This window comes from Salvelinus sp. IW2-2015, linkage group LG27, assembly GCF_002910315.2.
Source record: "Salvelinus sp. IW2-2015 linkage group LG27, ASM291031v2, whole genome shotgun sequence".
In the NCBI taxonomy this organism is placed as follows: Eukaryota; Metazoa; Chordata; class Actinopteri; order Salmoniformes; family Salmonidae; genus Salvelinus; species Salvelinus sp. IW2-2015.
Window position 1 is genome coordinate 6,891,561 of NC_036867.1, and position 18,748 is coordinate 6,910,308.

The 18,748-nt window shown below is 43.9% G+C and overlaps 1 protein-coding gene across 1 annotated transcript in view; it reads right to left on the bottom strand.

Moving 5' to 3' along the window:
• LOC111953872 (piezo-type mechanosensitive ion channel component 2-like) overlaps window positions 1–18,748 on the bottom strand; it is a 167,413-nt gene that overhangs the window by 1,983 nt on the left and 146,682 nt on the right. The window contains exons 27-47 of the mRNA XM_070435672.1: window positions 17,427–17,536; window positions 17,140–17,220; window positions 16,587–16,690; window positions 15,099–15,228; window positions 13,522–13,584; window positions 12,470–12,636; window positions 11,901–12,094; window positions 9,704–9,883; window positions 7,229–7,747; window positions 6,787–7,045; window positions 6,268–6,450; window positions 5,807–6,074; window positions 5,537–5,669; window positions 5,192–5,339; window positions 2,960–3,174; window positions 2,610–2,768; window positions 2,261–2,408; window positions 1,731–1,919; window positions 1,445–1,537; window positions 1,047–1,216; window positions 295–411 (exon numbers count right to left, since the gene is read on the bottom strand). Coding sequence (XP_070291773.1) covers window positions 295–411; window positions 1,047–1,216; window positions 1,445–1,537; window positions 1,731–1,919; window positions 2,261–2,408; window positions 2,610–2,768; window positions 2,960–3,174; window positions 5,192–5,339; window positions 5,537–5,669; window positions 5,807–6,074; window positions 6,268–6,450; window positions 6,787–7,045; window positions 7,229–7,747; window positions 9,704–9,883; window positions 11,901–12,094; window positions 12,470–12,636; window positions 13,522–13,584; window positions 15,099–15,228; window positions 16,587–16,690; window positions 17,140–17,220; window positions 17,427–17,536 — 3,630 coding nt within the window. The remainder of the gene's footprint in view (window positions 1–294; window positions 412–1,046; window positions 1,217–1,444; window positions 1,538–1,730; window positions 1,920–2,260; window positions 2,409–2,609; window positions 2,769–2,959; window positions 3,175–5,191; window positions 5,340–5,536; window positions 5,670–5,806; window positions 6,075–6,267; window positions 6,451–6,786; window positions 7,046–7,228; window positions 7,748–9,703; window positions 9,884–11,900; window positions 12,095–12,469; window positions 12,637–13,521; window positions 13,585–15,098; window positions 15,229–16,586; window positions 16,691–17,139; window positions 17,221–17,426; window positions 17,537–18,748) is intronic.

Below are 18,748 nucleotides of genomic sequence, written 5' to 3' on the forward strand. Positions count from 1 at the left end.
CGGGATCTTTATCTCAACAAAATGGAACATATTGTACGAGTTGGATTTGTAACATTTCATACGACTTGCAAATGTTTTTTTTTTGATGATGTAGTACACAATTCAAACTGGGTCCCGTTTTGGCTCGTGAGCACCACTTTCAAAACTGCTGGCTCAAAKTATACAAAGTTGTGGAGCATCACTTTAATTATGAATGATTGATCAAGCATCTATAAAAGACCTTATGAAAGGGTTATGAAGGCTTAATTAAGCCTGAAAAGTCGTAGTCTGTTTCCCTTAGCATAGGCTACTCACACAGCCTGGTTTCTGGTCCCATTCAGTAGATCTACTAACTCTTGTCGTGTTGTCATATCAAGGTATGCTACATGTTTATCTGTCGCAACTTCAGCTTTGGCTCCAAGACTGAGATTCCTGTTGAAGAGAGAAAAATCCCAATTACAGACAGTAGATATTTTGCAAGTCAAAAATAGTACACCACACATTCTTTCCCATACATATTACTTTGTGCACTCGTAAATGGGCAGATATCTCAACAGATATTTTACGTCTCTAAAGTACTATGTAATCTATGTGGAGCTACACAACACTGTAGTTACTAAGTTATTTTACCAAGTTACAGTTCAAAACACTTTTGAGTTTCTAAGAAGTGTGTGAGTATAGTGGCTCTATTCAGTCTTGCGTTACAGATTCCCTGATAGAAATGTAAAGGTACTTTCTGATTGAGCCGACATATGCAGCGTCAGCCGTGAATGCAGCCTCCGCTAAAGCAGGAACATTGCCTTTAAATTTACATCACTGTGTAAAGTCGAACTTCCACGATGCGGATTGAATAGAGGTTTGGTTCTCACTCCGATAGTAAGTGAGTATGTTTCCATACATGTGTGCATTCGAGTATTGGTTCCTCCAGCGTAGTGTTCAGTAGGGCACGCAACGGAAAACAGTTGAAAGCGTTTTGCAACGCTAATGAAAATGAGTATCTTATTGGACTGTTTCAGTCTGTTTTCTTCCCTTTTGGTGACTAATGAACAGGGCCCTGGTTCTCTTACCTCTGGATGGTCCAGGACATGGTGACAGGGAAGTATTCCTCCTTGCTGAGAACATCCATAAGGTTCTTCCTGCTGGGGGGGCTGATGGTCCATAAGGAATTGGAACTGCCCTCCAGCTCCGCCACAGTCACATCCTCTGACGTGTATGCCTCCAAGAACTGCATCGCTGACTGCATGGATAGAAGTATGGAAATATTAAAACACACAATACTTACATTTGCAAGTCCCTGGTGAGTGGGAGGAGAACGTCCTTAATTATAGTAATACACAGTAATATATTCAAACCAGAATGTAATAGTGTTCAAACCTATAGCATCAAAAGATATTTGAAAAGCTTGAGAAATCTGGCCTAAAATTAAGATTCAGAAAGCAAGCTTTAAAATGGGTGGTTTTCTTACCGGAATGTAGTTGTACGAATTCATGAAGTCTGAAAAATCTGCTTTGCTGATGTCCTTCAGTTGATTTTGCTGGGCACTCATAGTGAAGATGGGCTGAAGGAGGAGATACCAACGTTAAGATACTAAAATCAGATAGTAATGTGTCAAATTCTAAAATTAACAAATGGCAATAAAGAAGTGATACTGTCAACCAGGGTGTCAATTCCATTTAAATTCAGTCAATTCATTAGGTAAACAGAAATAAATGGAGTTGCCCCAAACCCTGCCTTTGACACAGTTTTCATACCTGAAAGCCTCCCAGGGTGATGGTGACCGATACGTCCAGAGGTTTGTTGACCACCCCGGCCACGGACTTGACCAGCGACATGAAAAGCAGGGGGAACCAAACGATGCAGATGAGCAGCATGACGATCAAACCTCCCATCCCATACTTCACCACCTTCTTCTTCTTCTGCCCGCGAGGCTGGGGGTACCTCTGGTAAACAACACACATACAGGATTAAGCCTCTGAATAGAACAAACTGTTCAGGGAAATACATTATCAAGTTTAGTTACAGTTTTTATGAACATTTGTTAACTTTTGGCGAACCTACATAATTGGTGCCTTTATTTTTATAGTGCTTTTCAATGCAAGTAACAAAGTGCTTCACATCATAAAATAATACAATAAAAGTACTAACAAAAAAACTCAAACCTGCTGTATCTCATTTCCACAAAGCCTCTCTGACAACATACTATCTTCTTCCCCTCTAAGCCTCATTCAGAGATGGATAGGGAGGTCCTAGAGAACTAACACAGCGGGCCGTGGTCCCTCACCTTCTCTGACATCCTCCAGCACTTGAGAACAAAGATGTGAGCGTAGATGTCCTCTACACAGATCCAGCTGGACAAGCTGAGAGTGGTGTCCGTCCACACCCAGTCCATCACTGCTCGCAGCTCTGTCAGGAACGGGACCAGACGGAACCTGGAAATCAGGAATATTTAGGACAATGTTAGGGTAATGTTAGGACCAATATAGGTTATGAACCAGCTTATGGCAGGCAGGTATTGGGAGCATGTGCCATCACTGATGAAATTAGTCTCATACCTTTTTCATAAATTCATTCAATTCTTGATTATGCTGTCGTTTTGTGATTGTAGTTACACTAGTCTTCAGAGCACTCACCCTTGGAAGAGGAATAGGTTGAGGTAGTTGTAACTCTTGGTGAGAAAGTTGCCCAGGACACGGGTGGGGTAGCCACAGCGGATCTGATAGGCCGACAGGCCAAAGTAGATGCACTTGACAAAGTACCACAGCTGAGCCACTGTGTTCTTACTGAACCGTCTGGTGTTTAAAATGGAAAAAATGTTAACGAGAATTTTTTGAAGTACCTTGAAAACATTCACCATTATGCATTACTTACTAATGAAGAAACTRTTTAGTAAGCAATATACAGTATTTAAAAGAAAGAGGGAGCTGGTTATGACTATATGACTAAATGACTAAATGTTAATGTTATTTCTCCACATTCATACCTTTCTGTGACTCCAGGCAAGATGAAGAACATCCAGAAGTGGATGCCGAACACCAGGATGACCTGAAAGATGACTTTTCCCATGACAGTCTTGCGGAGGTAGAGTGCTCGGTCGATGATCATGGTGCCAAACTGGATCAGTACCATCACCAGGAAGGCCTCGGGAACCTGGTCCTCCGACAGGGAGGAAGTGATGTCAGCTGCGGCAGAGTGTTTCTATGAGAGACAGGAAGTCATGTTATTCATTTGGAAGGTTTTTGTTTTCTTCAATGTTTCAAGTTCAAATGTGTTCTTGGCCATTTAGGGAAAATTTCAATTCATTGCACTTGGTTTCAATCACAAACACAATGAATAAGGACAGTTTATAGTAGAAAGTATTCAGACCCCTTGACTTTTCCCAAATTTTGTTAGGTTACATCCTTATTCAAAAATTGATTAAATTGTTGTTTTTCCTCAATCAATCACAATACCCCATAATAACAAAGCAAAAAAGAGGTTTTTAAAAATTGTTATCAATTTATTAAAAATAAAAAACTGAAATATTACATTTATGTAAGTATTCAGATCCTTTACTCAGGACTTTGTTGTTGCACCTTTGGCAGCGATTACAGCCTCGAGTCTTCTTGGGTATGACGCTACAAGTATGACACACCTGTTTTTGCGGAGTTTCTCCCATTCTTCTCTGCAGATCCTCTTAAGCTCTGTCAGGTTGGATGGGGAGCGTTGCTGCATAGCTATTTTCAGGTCTCTCCAGAGATGTTCGATCAGGTTTACGTCCGGGCTCTGGCTGGGCCAGAAGCCACTCCTGTGTTGTCTTGGCCGTGTGCTTAGGGTCGTTGTCCTGTTGGAAGGTGAACCTTGGCCCTAGTCTGAGGTCCTGAGCACTCTGGAGCAGGTTTTCATCAAGGATCTCTCTGTACTTTGCTCCGTTCATCTTTGCCTCGATTCCTGACTAGTCTCAGTCCCTGTTGCTGAAAAACATCACCACAGCATGATTCTGCCACCACCATGCTTCATTGTAGGGATGGTGCCAGGTTTCCTCCAGATGTGAAGATTAGCATTCAGGCCAAAGAGCTCAATCTTGGTTTCATCAGACTAGCGAATCTTGTTTCTCATGGTAGGAGAGTCTTTAGGTGCCTTTTGGAAAACTCCAAGTGGGCTGTCATGTGCCTTTTATTGAGGAGTTCCTTCTTTCTGGCCACTCTACCATAAAGGTCTGATTGGTGGAGTGCTGCAGAGATGGTTGTCCATCTGGAAGGTTCTCCCATCTCCACAGAGGAACTCTGGAGCTCTGTAAGAGTGACCATCGGGTGSCCTCCCGGGTGGCGCAATGGTCTAAGGCACTGCATTGCAGTGCTAGCTGTGCCACCAGAGATTCTGGGTTTGAGCCCAGGGAGGTCCATGGGGCGACGTACAATTGGCCCAGCGTCGTCCGTGTTTCGGAGGACGCATGGCTCTCAACCTTCGCCTCTCCCGAGTCCGTACGGGAGTTGCAGCGATGAGACAAGACTGTAACTACTACCAATTGGATACCACGAAATTGGGGAGAAAAAAGGGGTAAAAAAGAAAAGGAAAAAAAGAGTGACCATCAGGTTCTTGGCCACCACCTCCAAGGCCCTTCTCCCCCGATTGCTCAGTTTGGCCGGGCGGCCAGCTCTAGGAAGAGTCTTGATGGTTCCAAACTTCTTCCACTTAAGAATGATGGAGGCCACCGTGTTCTTGGGGACCTTCAATGCTGCAGAAATGTTTTGGTACCATTCCCAAAAGCTGTGCCTCGACAAAATCCTGTCTCGACACTATGCGGACAATTCCTTGCACCTCATGGCTTATTTTTTGCTCTGACATGCACTGTCAACTGTGGGACCTTATATAGACAGGTGCCTTTCCAAATCATGTCCAATCAATATAATTTACCACAGGTGGACTCAAATCAAGTTGTAGAAACATCTCCAGGATGATCAATTGAAACAGGAAGCACTTGAGGTCAATTTCGAGTCTCATAGCAAAGGGTCTAAATACTTATGTAAATAAGGTTTTGTTTTTACTTTATTACACATTTTCAAAAAATTCTAAAAATCTGTTTTCACTTCGTCATCATGTGGTATTGTGTATAGATTGCTGATGATTTTTTATGTATTTAATCCATTTTAGAATAAGGCTGTAACGTAACAAAATGTCGTTAAAGTCAAGGAGTCTGAATACTTTCCGAAGGCCCTGTATATATCAAACTTACCCCAAAAGCCCAGAAGCCGAAGACGATGATGATAAAGTCCACAGTGTCGGCCAGGAACATGAGCACATAGACGTCTGTCACAGCACTGTACTCTGGGTGGATCAGGTTGTAGAAGAACTGACGGATGGGGATGTACATCTCTAGAGTTCTTAACAGAGAATGGGCAAAGATTTACAAACAATGATCTGTTCATGTAAACTAAATATCTTTATGAACAGACAATGTTGTTTTTATTAAMAATTTATTATCCTGAAAAGTGACTGAATATTGCCAGTTAGTAGCCGAATAAAAGTATAATATGGCACCTTCAAGTCGATATTCAAACATGACATCCAGACCACCTACTTCTTGACAATGAAGCTCTTAGCTTTGATGAGCTGCTCTCTGAGTTTGTCCAGGATCTTCTCCTTCTTGCTCCTCTGCTGGACACTCCGCACACTGTCCCCTCTCCGTAGGCTCTGCCTTGAGCTCACACTGTCTGTGGAGTGACTAGGTTTGGTGAGGTTTGGAAGACATTGGCCTCACAAATTACATAATTAAAAGTCTAGACATTTCCCCCAAACGAGCCCAATAAGAGAGTTATTCTTCAGCACTTAGGAGCCAGTGTGACCTCACCTCCTCTGGAGTGGCCGGAGCGCAGGGTGCGCTGGGAGAGGTGGGAGGCGGCGCTGGAGCTCTTGCGGCGCAGCTGGGTGGAGGTGGACAGGGAGTGGAAGCGGCGGGGGAAGCGGGCGCGTACCGATTCCAGCAGGGAGCTACTGCCCCCCGAGGCCTGCTTCTCCACACGCCTGGAGCTGGACCTCTTCTCCCTGTCAGGGTGGTGCTGCTTAGGGGTTTCTCCCCCTCCTCCCCTGGGGTCATCCTCGTCCCACAGCCCATGACACTGGAGGTTAAGAGCAAGGAATAGAATGGTTATTACACCAGTGTGCTAAATATAACTGTATCAATACAGGTAATAAGTAACAATTAACAATGTAGTTAAAGGGGTAGTCCACTTTTTAAAAGTTGTATCTTATTTTCGAAAAAAGTGAACTCCCTTAAAGGAATAACCATGTAGCTAAAGACTTAGTGGGCACCTTGAGAATAGATCTGTGGAAGAACAGAGCTAGCAGCTGAACCAGATCATAGTGCACGTATCCCTCCCTCTTCTCCACACCAATGATGTTGGGAGGGTGGAAGGGTTTGGACATGTCCAGCTCAATGTTCTGGTTGAAGGGGAAGAAACCAAACTGGAAGAAGTACTTGATCACGATGGTGACCTGGTGGTATAGAGAGATCGGGGAAAACCTTAAAAATATATAGATGCATGACTCATAACATGTCTCTATAAACACTACTAATTGAGTACAGTGTAGTAGAATTTAGTTTATATCATAAAAGAGCATTATTTCCACCCTGAACAATAATTGCATTTTCATAGCTGGATAAAACAAATATATTTATGTGCAATTWAAAAAAATGTGCAATTTAAAATATTAAAGGTATTGTTCATCCTAATTCATTTGGGTGACCTATCCCTTTAATACTGCATGGGACAAGGAGTAGGGGCAGATTTACATTGATAAGAACCTGACTAAGTGCTTCTGTGTTAATACCTCTGTGTAGACGATGGCGGTCATCCAGAAGCGTTTGCTGGGCCTTGGGACAGACAGCATGGCCCAGAGGAAGATGAGGATGGGCAGAACGAGCGTGGCCACGGACGCTGAGATCATGTGGTTGAGGATGATGACCAGGAAACACACCATCTCTGAGTGGGCCACCAGCATGTTGTAGAGAGCATAGAGCAGCTGGAGCAGCGCCGGCTGGTTGCCGTAGAAACGTTCAGAGTCTTCCAGCTCCTCGTCGTAGAACATCCTGATGGAGAGAGAGAAAAAGGGAGCGAGGGTCTATCAAGGTGAACTCTAAAAACCTAAATCCTTTGGAATTGTCAAATAAACAAACTAATCTGAACCTCGATTTCCGGCTTTCTGATAGCCGATTAACAATATTTGGTCATGCAATTGGCAACACAAGACTAGCTGTGACTAAATACAATACCTATTGCGTAGCAGATCGCTGGCGGTCAGCTCGTGGGTGAGCGAGGGAAACGTGGTGCTCGTGACGCCCGACAGAAAATCTGACTTCTCGTCGGGCGTCACCACAACTAGCCTCTTCTCATGATGGGTCCTACTGGATGAGACCTGCTCGGCCCCCTCCCTGTCCAGGCCCGTGGCCCTGCTGTATGAGGGGGGGATGTCTGTGTCTGTGGGGGTGGTACCAGAGAGGTCTGCCTGGTAGAGCTGGAGCTCACTGTGGTGGGCGTAGCACGGTCCCCTCCCCCACCCTGCCCGTTCGGTCTCTAGGACCCTGTCCCGGGTGTCCCAGTCCATTCCCCTAGACCTGGAGAGAAGACTCCCCTCATGGTCCAGGTAYAGCCCCATGGAGGTGGAGGTGGATGGGGTCTCGGTGTAGGAGGAGTGTGGGTCCTGGAGGTCCTGGCCTGGCTCCTCTCCTGTCACTTTGATGGTGTTGGTGGTGCCCTGGCAGGAGCAGGTGGCTATGCACTGGGTGTGCTCACTAGTGTGGAGAGAGAGGCAAGAGAATGGAGCGGTTATGTTCTGGAACTCATCTGTCCACAAGTGGGCAGTGTTTAACCCGTGTAAGAGATTTATGAATTGCCTGGATGGCCATAGAGAGGAAGTACAGTGGAAATATTTGTATGGATGTGTAGTGATAATTCAGATAGAACAGTAATACATGTATTTGCCATGGTTTATCATGAAATAAATGTGGAACAAGGTATCAGCCAATCAGCATCCACAACAGGAACTATTCATTGTATAACCTAATTTACTCAAGATAATGAAATGACACAGAAATAGCGTTTGTTCAGCGGTGAGAGGAGAGAGAGAGAGAGAGGGGTCGTGACAGACTTACACACTAGATACAAAGGCTGTCCGTCAGCACTGTATCAGGGAGTCACCATGGTAACCGCACACAGCACTACACAATCACCCACCTCATGTCTACTCCCCCTTTTTCTCTCCTTATTCTCAATATAATCTGACACCTGCACTGACTAACAGACAATAAAGCCCTTTACAGTTTACACTACAGTCGCAGATGACATGTTTGAACAGCGCTAAGAGAAAAGGCAGCTTTAGCACTATAGTCCTGTAGCCAGGAAGTGGATTTGATGACAAGAAAATGACTTGCCAACAATCTAAGCCTTGGATTCAGAGGGAGGAATAGAGTGGCCCTGAGAAATGCTCTTCAAAAAGAGATGAGGTTTACAGTGGTTTACCCATATGAGACACACTAGTACCACTAGCTTTTTGGATCAAGGTAATACATCACGGTTAGTGACACAAATGGTAAATAGGCCAACAAAAGACAAAGTAACAAAGATGCCTCATTGTCTACAGTCAGTGAAGGGGGGAAAGATAAGTGAGTGAGGGATCAGGAAAGAGACAAGAAGAGATGTGGGGTGAGGGAAGAGAAGACTGACGGTTGATGGGACAGAAGTGTAGAGTGAAGGATGAAGGGAGAGAAGTGTAGAGAGTGAGGGATGAGAGGAGAAAAGTGTAGCGAGTGAGGGATGAAGGGAGAGAAGTGTAGAGAGTGAGGGATGAAGGGAGAGAAGTGTAGAGAGTGAGGGATGAAGGGAGAGAAGGGAGAGAAGTGTAGAGAGTGAGGGATGAGAGGAGAGAAGTGTAGAGAGTGAGGATGAGAGGAGAGAAGTGTAGAGAGTGAGGGATAGAGGAGAGAAGTGTAGAGAGTGAGGATGAGAGGAAGAAAGTGTAGAGAGTGAGGGATGAGAGGAGAGAAGTGTAGCGTTGAGGGATGAGAGGAGAGAAGTGTAGAGAGTGAGGGGAGAGGAAGTATAGAGAGTGAGGGATGAGAGGAGAGAAGTATAGAGAGTGAGGGAGTGAGGAGAGAAGTGTAGAGAGTGAGGGATGAGAGGAGAGAAGTGTAGAGAGTGAGGGATGAGAGAGAGAAGTGTAGAGAGTGAGGGATAGAGGGAGAAGATGTAGAGAGTGAGTGATGAGAGGAGAGAAGTGTAGAGAGTGAGGGATGAAGGAGAGAAGTGTAGCGTGTGAGGGATGAGAGGAGAGAAGTGTAGAGAGTGAGGGATGAGAGAAGTATAGAGGGTGAGGGATGAGAGGAGAGAAGTATAGAGAGTGAGGGATGAGTGGAGAGAAGTGTAGAGAGTGAGGGATGAGAGGAGAGAAGTGTAGAGAGTGAGGGATGAGGAGAGAAGTGTAGAGAGTGAGGGATGAGAGGAGAGAAGTGTAGAGTGAGGAATGAGAGGAGAGAAGTGTAGAGAGTGAAGGATGACGGGAGAGAAGTGTAAAGAGTGAGGGATGAGAGGAGAGAAGTGTAGAGAGTGAAGGATGACGGGAGAGAAGTGTAGAGAGTGACGGGTGAGAGGAGAGAAGTGTAGAGAGTGAGGGATGAGAAGAGAGAAGTGTAGAGAGTGAGGGATGAGAGGAGAGAAGTAGAAGGAGTAGTTGTGTGTTTGTAGTTTCTTACCTGGCCTGGCTGTCTCTGCTGTCGGTTGAGGAGGTGGACTCAAGGTCTAGGCCTTCCATCTTGCAGAGTTTAGGATGGGCACGCTCGCTGGTCCTGGGCATCTGGATGCTGTCAGGACCCATATCAGTGTGGTCCAGTGTGGAACGACAGGAGCAGAGCAGGGCGTTCTCTGTGTACGCACTGGAGAAACACACACAGACAGATGGAGTTTGTGGAATGGTCTAAACAGACTATGGACCATGCATAAACTCATACAGTGTGTGTGCGCCTGCACCTCTGGGTATCTGTGTTTCTATCTGTGTACGCCTTCATGTCTCTGTCTGTCTGGTTGCCTGTGTGTATGTCAGGGTGCCTGTGAGTGAGTGTGAGTGTGTGTGAGTGAGTGTGTGTGTCAGGCCAGAGTCTAGACAGAGAACAGAATTCCCCGTGGGCACTAGTGCACCCAGAACAGAGCTGTGCAGTTTCAAGGTGCCAGGCTGGTTTTAAACCCTTCATAAACACTCCAACACATACCAGGAGCCTGGCACTCTTCAGTCTCAAATAAATAACAAACTATGACTAAAACAGGCAATGTGTGTACCAACAAGCAGCGTGAAATCAACACAACACCAAAACATAACCACTGAATATTGAATAATTGTTCTGTCAAATGGTAATGTAATGTAAGTGTTTATCACGTAATGGTGTCCATGCTGGGATAACTTGAGCAAGACTTGGGTTTTATTACACACGGATAGAATGCAAATAAATCGTTCAATTATCTGTTCCACCCGCAACATTCCAATCTTTTTTCTCCCAAATTTCGTGGTATCCAATTGGTAGTTACAGTCTTGTCTCATCGCTGCATCTGTAACGATATTCGTCTTCGGATGAAGAGTAGTCATCGGACCAAAGCGCAGCGTGGCAAGTGYTCATGTTATTTTTATTAGAACAGAAACACTAAACAAAATAACAAAGAGAGTGAAACGAAAACAAAACAGTCCTGTAAGGTGCAGCAACACAAAACAGAAAACAACTACCCACCAAACCAACATGGAAAATGGCAACCTAAATAGGCTCCCCAATCAGAGACAACGAGAAACAGCTGTCTCTGATTGGGAACCAACTCAGGCCACCATAAACCTACATACCCCTAGACCATACAAAATCCCCATAGATAAACAAAAACCCTAGACAATACAAAAACTAAACAAACCACCCTTGTCACACCCTGACCTAACCAAAAAATAAAGAAAACAAAATATAACTAAAGTCAGGGCGTGACAGCATCTCCCGTACGGACTCGGGAGAGGCGAATCCCGATTGCCGATAGCATCCTCCGAAACACAATCCAGCCAAGCCGCACTGCTTCTTGACAATGCCCACTTAACCCGGAAGCCAGCCGCACCAATGTGTCGGAGGAAACACCGTGCACCTGGCGACAGTGTCAGCGTGCACTGTGCCCGGCCCGCCACAGGAGTCGCTAGTGCACGATGGGACAAGGACATCCCTGCCGGCCAAACCTTCCCCTAACCCGGACGACGCTGGGCCAATTGTGCGCAGACCCATGGGTCTCCCGGTCGCGGCCGGCTGCGACTCGAACCCAGAATCTCTAGTGGTACAGCTAGCACTGCAATGCAGTGCCTTAGACCTCTGGCCACTCGGGAGGCCTCAACATTCCAATCTGACCTACTGTCATCTGCACAGCATGACATCTTTCAAAAACAGGCAATATCTTGCACCTGATTCTAGAGTCTGTTTGGATTCTTTTATTTAGTCTCCCTTGATGTTTTGAGTATTATAACTGAATGATAGTAAGAAGTGTGTGTTTACTATAATATCCTTGGAGAATCAAGAAGCAGCTGAACAACCTGGTCTACTGATTCCTCAGCTATCACCAGCTATCATATTGAAAAGGATTTCCTCTGCTTGATGTACTTTAATGATGACAAGAGGTGAATCAATCTCATCATTTCTTATGAGTATGAATAATCAAATCAAATGTCATTTGTCACGTGCGCCAAATACAACAGGTGTAGACCTTACAGTGAAATACTTACTTACAAGCCCTTAACCAACAATGCAGTTCAATAAATAGAGTTAAGAAAATATTTACTAAATAAACAAAAGTAAAACATGTAATAAAAGGTAACAATAATTATATAATTAAGTAGTAATATAACTGTAATAAAAAGTGTATTTTCCTCAATTCCCTTACCTGGACAGGCTGTCATGAGACACCATAGGGTCTTGGCTCTCCAGATAGACACAGCTCTGCCGCTCGGCCTTGTGGGGGATGCAGTCCTGGCACGTCTCCTCATCGGTTCTCTCCAGGCCAGACTCAATGGACGCAGCCTTGCACATCTGCTTGCGGTAGTACACGTGGATGCTCTCCCGCGAAGGCTTGTTCCCCTGGAACATTACAACCAAGAATGTCTGTTAGAATTGTTTGCCCTACACCCACTTCATATTGCATAGCCTGTAATAACAATGTAATAACATTGGAAATAGGCAATTCCAATGTTATTACTATGCTATTACTAGAAATAGGCACTAGAAATAATTACCATGGTTTTAAACCGTATGAAATGTTAAATAATTATGCAATGTTAAGTGGGACCAAATGGTGTTGTTACTAGGAAGAGASACTTATTCACAGGCAATCTTCAAAAAGCTGGATTCTCATTGAACTGTACACCTGAGGTATCAGGTAATATGCCTCATAGTACAATAAGCATCACAAAATAAATAATCAGAATAGTCTAAACCCCCTGGCCGTGACCTTACCTTTTTGACCTCGTGCGTGAGCATGCAGCGCTCAATGCGCAGCACGGTGGAGATGTCCAGGTGTTCCTGACACATCGAGTTGATCCAGGCTGTGAAACTGTCCAACATGGCCAGGAACAACACCCAGGAGAATTTGACAATGTTGAAGACTCGCTTCAGGATGTTGTCTGTGGATGAGGAGGAAGACAACACACGTCCTTTAATAGCCAAGTCCACATCAGTCTTTATTCTTTGTGACTTACAGTACAACTGTAACTTCATTGATGCAGAGGGCCATGTGCCATGGGTTGGGTTAACTTTTCAAACAGGGTTGGGGTCAAGGAACCTAACCCAGGAAGTAAACTGAAATTCCATTTCCAATTCCACATCCATTTCTACCTTTAGATTTTGTGGCATAGAGAAAGTTAAGATATCAGACAGGGGAGGTGATATTAATAATACTCTGAGTAAAAGATAATGTTTTGGGATTTTAACCCTCCAGACACTATTTCCTAAAAGGTCTTAATGATGAAATGCCTATGTATGTTATGTTGTAAATTTGAACATGAATTATGCCCCTATTTCAGATTACTCTGACGTTTTTCTTATGCTGTACCCAATGATTTAGGAAAACTTGCTTGGTAAGTTGGTGTCCTGATTGTGGTGTTACAGACGTGTTTAATACGTTTTATGTACACACTTTATTTGAATATTTATGAAATGCATATTGTTATATTTGGTAGCACTTATTTGTTTTTCCTTCGCCTCCAAACCCTTTCCATGCATGGAACGGGTATGGGTGGAGCTAGGTCTACATAAGGGTGCTAATTTAAAAATCTCACAACAGCTCTGACGAAGGCCGTGAGGCCGATACGTAAAGCTTTTTAAAGATCAGTAATACTATCAAGAGCAGTGTGCGGGTTCCTTTTCCCTCATCTTATCCAACTGTTTCCATGCACCTGCACAAAAGATAGCTCAGATGTGCGAGTGCCTTTTTGAATTTTCAATTCCACATCCTGAAGTGACTGAAATACAATACAATTTATCCCAACCCTGGTTTGAATGGCACCTACCTGGTCCGTCTTTCTTCTCCTCCATCTCCTTCTGATCCTCCACTTCAACAGCAACATGAACAGCTGGATAGAAAAGAGATTGAAAATAGAATGTTTCAAGAAATTCATAACATTTTAAAAATAAACATATCCCTTGCTGTAAAGTCACAAAGCTGCAACCCAAAAGTACCCTTCCAAACAAAGGACGCTCCATTGACAACCCATTGAAAGGGTACTTTTTTATTGCAGAACAAGTTGTTCTCTATCTAAATAGCCTATCCAATACATTGTTGTCCCCTCCCAGACCTCATGTAAAACGATTTGGCTAAACTGAGAGACCGTACTGTATTCCAGCCACATCCACAGTCAGTCCAGCCGTCACATGGGATGAATTGACCATATCTAATTCAACATGGCATCCTATATTTCAGACCCAGAAATTCCTTGGCCTTGACTGGAGTTGGAGCTGGGCTGTGGAAAGGAGGGAGGGAGGGTAGAAGGGGGAAGACTTGGCGGAACTGTGGACTGGACACAGCATGGCTCCCGTTAAGGCTTCAGTAAATCGTTAAGTAGGTGCTCTTGAACAACGCAAAAAAAGGGCACAAGATGCCCATTCATGAGTGGTCTAGAGCCTATAACATCCCGTCACGGAGGCTGAGAGAAATCCTCAGGGGGTGAAACGTACACTTTAAGAAAAAAAGGTTCCAGAATAGTTTTTCGGCTGCCCCCATATGAGAACCCTTTTTGGTTGCAGATAGAACACTTTAGGGTTCCAAGTACAGTAGAACATCTACATGGAACCCAAAAGAGTTCTACCTGGAACCAAAAAGGGTTCTTCAAATCGTTCTACTATGGGGACAGCCGAAGAACCCTTTAAGATTCTATATAGTACCTTGTGTTACAGAGTTTACTGTAACACAACAAGTGATGGACAGACAGATGGCGTGAGACGATGGGAAACATTGATGGGAAACATTGAGAGGCAGGGGCTTGTTTCCCAGAGGAACTGCTTGTAATGGTTCCACCTGTCACCAGAGGGCGGCAGAGACCGTCCTAGAGACATTAACGACACTCAGGTGTGTCCAATTTACTCCTGTTAAAAGAGGTGTTATTCTGTAACGTGTAAGCTAGGAGTCGGGAAGCAAGTACATGGAGTGAATTGAATAATAAATTAAACAAAACAAGAAACATGAGTAGCGTACCGACATAAAACACAGGAACATAATCAATAACGCCTGAGGAAAGAACCGAAGGGAGTGACATATATAAGGGAGGTAATCAGGAAGGTGATGGGGTCCAGGTGAGTCTCATGAGGCGCAGGTGCGCGTAACGATGGTGGCAGGTGTGAGTAATAATGAGTAAACTGGCGACGTCGAGCACTGGAGAGAGGGAGCAGGAGTATACGTGACACTGCTAGCATATTAAATCTCATACACTGGGTTGGATTAGCCTGGTTTAACCAAACTGAATGCTGCACTCACCAATGTTTGACATTTGCACAATGTTCAGTCTGGTTAAACCAGGCTAAGGTTGGAAACAGAGGAGACTGAAAGCCTAAGTCATCTGCTTTGAATGAGAACTTGGGTCCTCCTCCATACCTTCCCTCAGGTCCTCTTCCCGTGGCTTGCTGCTGCTCCCTTCAGTGTATTTCTTCCAGAAGCGGCGTTTCTCCTTGCTGCGCTCCTTCATAGCCGTCTTGGAGTCGGTGATCCAGGCATGGTACACAAACTGTGGGGAGAAAACGTTAACAGCCACACTTGTGGACTGGTGATCAAACACAGTGTGTCCAGAGATTCTGTTGAAAGGATGTTTGGCTGCTTAATTGTGACACCCACCCTGCTATATATTGAACAACCGTTAAGAGATTTGATCTTAGTGCGTCTGGTTCATGTTGACAAACTTGCCATTGGTGAGCAAGTGTTTAATCAAAAGCAATGGGACTCAAATTAAGTTCACACACGCAAAACAAAATAGTTGAGATGAGTGTAGGAAATGTCAGGATTAGGCAGCCAACGAGGAAATAATCTAGTCAACCAACCAGTAACTCACAGGTAAAAGTAAAAGCCATTGACAAAGTACACAATACAGTTTCAGGGGGTGTTTTGATCCAATGAAATGGAATGTAAGGGCATGTGTTTATGTCAACGGGACAAAAAATGGATTTACAATGGAATAAAGCACCCCTCAAGATGAACACCACCAACAATTACTAGTTTGAGACCAGGGTTGGGGTCAGTTCCATTTTAGTTCAGTACATTTCAGTTTACTTCCTGAAATTGACCCCAAACCTGCTTGAGACACAGACCAATCCCAACAGAGAATTACCCTGGAAGAAAAGCCACCACCACACATGCATATCTCTCTCCCAAAGCAACAGTTCACTGCATTTCCATGCATCATCAGCGGTGGCCATTTTGTCATGACTCAGCAGCATCTTGTGAAATGGAGCGGGGCCGTGGTCTTTGAACAGAACTTTATTGACATCGTGGTGATGTTTTGGAGTGAGAGTGGAAAATGTGTGTAACGTCGTGAGAAAGTGGCTTGGACTGGAGTGCTCAAGGGGGAAAGAGTATACACACAGCATACAAAAGGGAAATACAAGATGGAGACCTAGTAGTGAGAGTACCTTGGCTGCCCTCATTATATACTGCAGAGCAGTTTTGGGCAGCTTAATGATAGACTTTGGTAAAGCCAACGAGGCAGAGGCAAACTTTCGGATTGCTCTCTACAAAGGAGGACAAAGCAGGGGTGAGAGTTAGAGAACATAACATTTGTCGCAAATAAAGGTCAAATAAACACAACTCACGACAAAGGAAGTTAGCAGTTAGTACTTAAAAAAAAGAAAACTGTTAAGTGCCGAAAGAACAAACAAAATCAGGGAATTAGCAAAAGAATGACTTGTTACTTGTCTGTTGTAAGAACAATTACACATTAGAAATCGGTCCAAACAGAAATAGAAGCAAGCAGTCCCTTTTAAATAACCGATACAGATAAAATCAAAAACAGTCCAACTGGTTTCGCTGGACAAAATTCTATATTCTCAATACAGGACAATGGTATAGGGGTCATTTCCTGTGTTTGAGTACCTGAAATGCAGACTTCTTGGGTGGCTCTTCCTCCTTTTTATCCTCCTCTTCCTCCTCTTCTTCACTGTCAGTCTCAAACAGGTAATAGTTACCACTTCTCACCACTGAGAAGGGAGTGAAAGACAAGGTTAAAGGTTACCTACTTACACTAGTCCACCCGTGTATTACATTGTACACACATATATGAATGTAAAGACAAACAGAAATCAGATATGGTATTCATCTTGTGTGTCAATAACGAATTCATGCACTCTTAGAAAAAAAGGAGCTTTCTACAACCTAAAATCGTTCTTAGGCTGTTTCCATAAGAGAACCCTTGGAAGAACCATTTTTGGTTCCAGGTAGAACACTTTTGGGTTCCATGTAAGAGGGTTCTACGTGGAACCAAAAATGGTTCAATCTGGAACAAAAAAGGGTTATCCTATGGGGACAGCCGGAGAACCCTTATGGAACCCTTTTTTCTAAGAGTGTGCCTAATTTGTTTACATGTAACTACAGTCACAGTATCTTATTGAATTGGAATATTGAAATAGAAAGCTTGAAGTTTACTCACTGGATGCATGGTCCACCCATGGCCTCCACCACTGCTTCTTTGTCTTCCCCTTGCTCTTCTCTTTGTCGGTATTTTCTTTATCTGAAAAACAAAGATTTTTTTTGCTTTCAAAGTACTTGATGATGTGAATGGAATGTGTCTGTATATGTAATTGTTGTGGGACTGTGATGAGTGTCTTCAAACAGACTTATTGTTCAATCAATGCAAAACTGTATAGGCCTACATAGAAGATCATCCAAACATGGCTGTCAGTGCACTCGTTACTCAAAGCCCACTTGCTGTCCCACCTTCATCATCCTCCTCCTCATCCTTGGCGTCTACGCTTTCCTGCACCAAGCTCAACATCCTCTCCTTGCCTCTCTTGAACTTCTGCTGCCGACTCTTGATGCGGTCCATTCTGATTGGACACAGAGACAGAAAYGATCACAAATGACCAATAGTCTCTGACCACTGTATATTTAAGCAATAAGGCCCGGGGGGTGTGGTATATGGCCAATATACCACCTCTGACCACTGTATATTTAAGCAATAAGGCCCGGGGGGTGTGGTATATGGCCAATATACCACAGTGTTGGCTTGGTGTCAGACGTGCGTGGTGTATCAGGTTAGGTGTGGTAGATTGGGATGTAAGGTTATGTCCGTTTCGGCTGTTTAGAGTGTTGCTTGCGATGTGTGGAGATGTATAGCAGCATCCACATTAATGTAGAAGTGTTAGAAACTATTCTTTATTCTAACTTTTACACAATAAAAGTGACTCCAAAATGGACACAATACATTATTTACCATATCGTATTTCTCCTGAAGCACAAAATAATCTGAAACACTACCAAAACAAAACAATACCATGCACCATTCACAGCTTGGTGTAGACATGCGCTGCTAGAATATGGAACAAAATACTAAACTTTGAACTACTTTAATACCCATGTAAGTGAATTTGTCCAAATACTTTGGTTCCCTAACATGGCGGGACTATGTACAAAAGGGGCTGTATATCTCCAAAACAGCTTTCACCCGATATCAAATCCAAAGTGCTGGAGTACAGAGCCCAAAATAGACACAAAATTTGTCCTGTCCAATACTCTGACTTCACTGTATAGTTAAATAGTTTGACATTGTTATGTTACGGGACAAGTTACAGTGAATACTGCCTTTCTTGCAAGCTCTTTTCCAACAATGCAGTAATCAATATCATATACAGCTATAGTACTATAAATAAGTAAAAGTAGAACAAAAAACACAAGAAATAGGAAGAAGAACATAGAAAGTAAGTTACTTATATTACAGGGTCAGTCCAGGCCGTGCCAATACCATTTTACAATGTGCAGGGATACTGGAAGGATAGGGGGTAGATATGTAAAGGGGTAAGGGGCTAGGCATCCAGGAATATCGATAAACAGAGTTAGCGCACGCGTAATGATGATTGTTGTGAGTGTGTGTTTGTCAAAGCAGTAAGTAAGTGTGTGTGTGGTGTGTGTGTGTCGTGTGTGTGGTGTGTGTGTGTGTGTGTGTGTGTGTGTGTGTGTGTGTGGTTGGTGTGTGTGTGTGTGTGTGGTGTGTAGAGAACTGTGAGTCAGCGCAAAAAATTAATAGAAGGGTCAATGGAGGT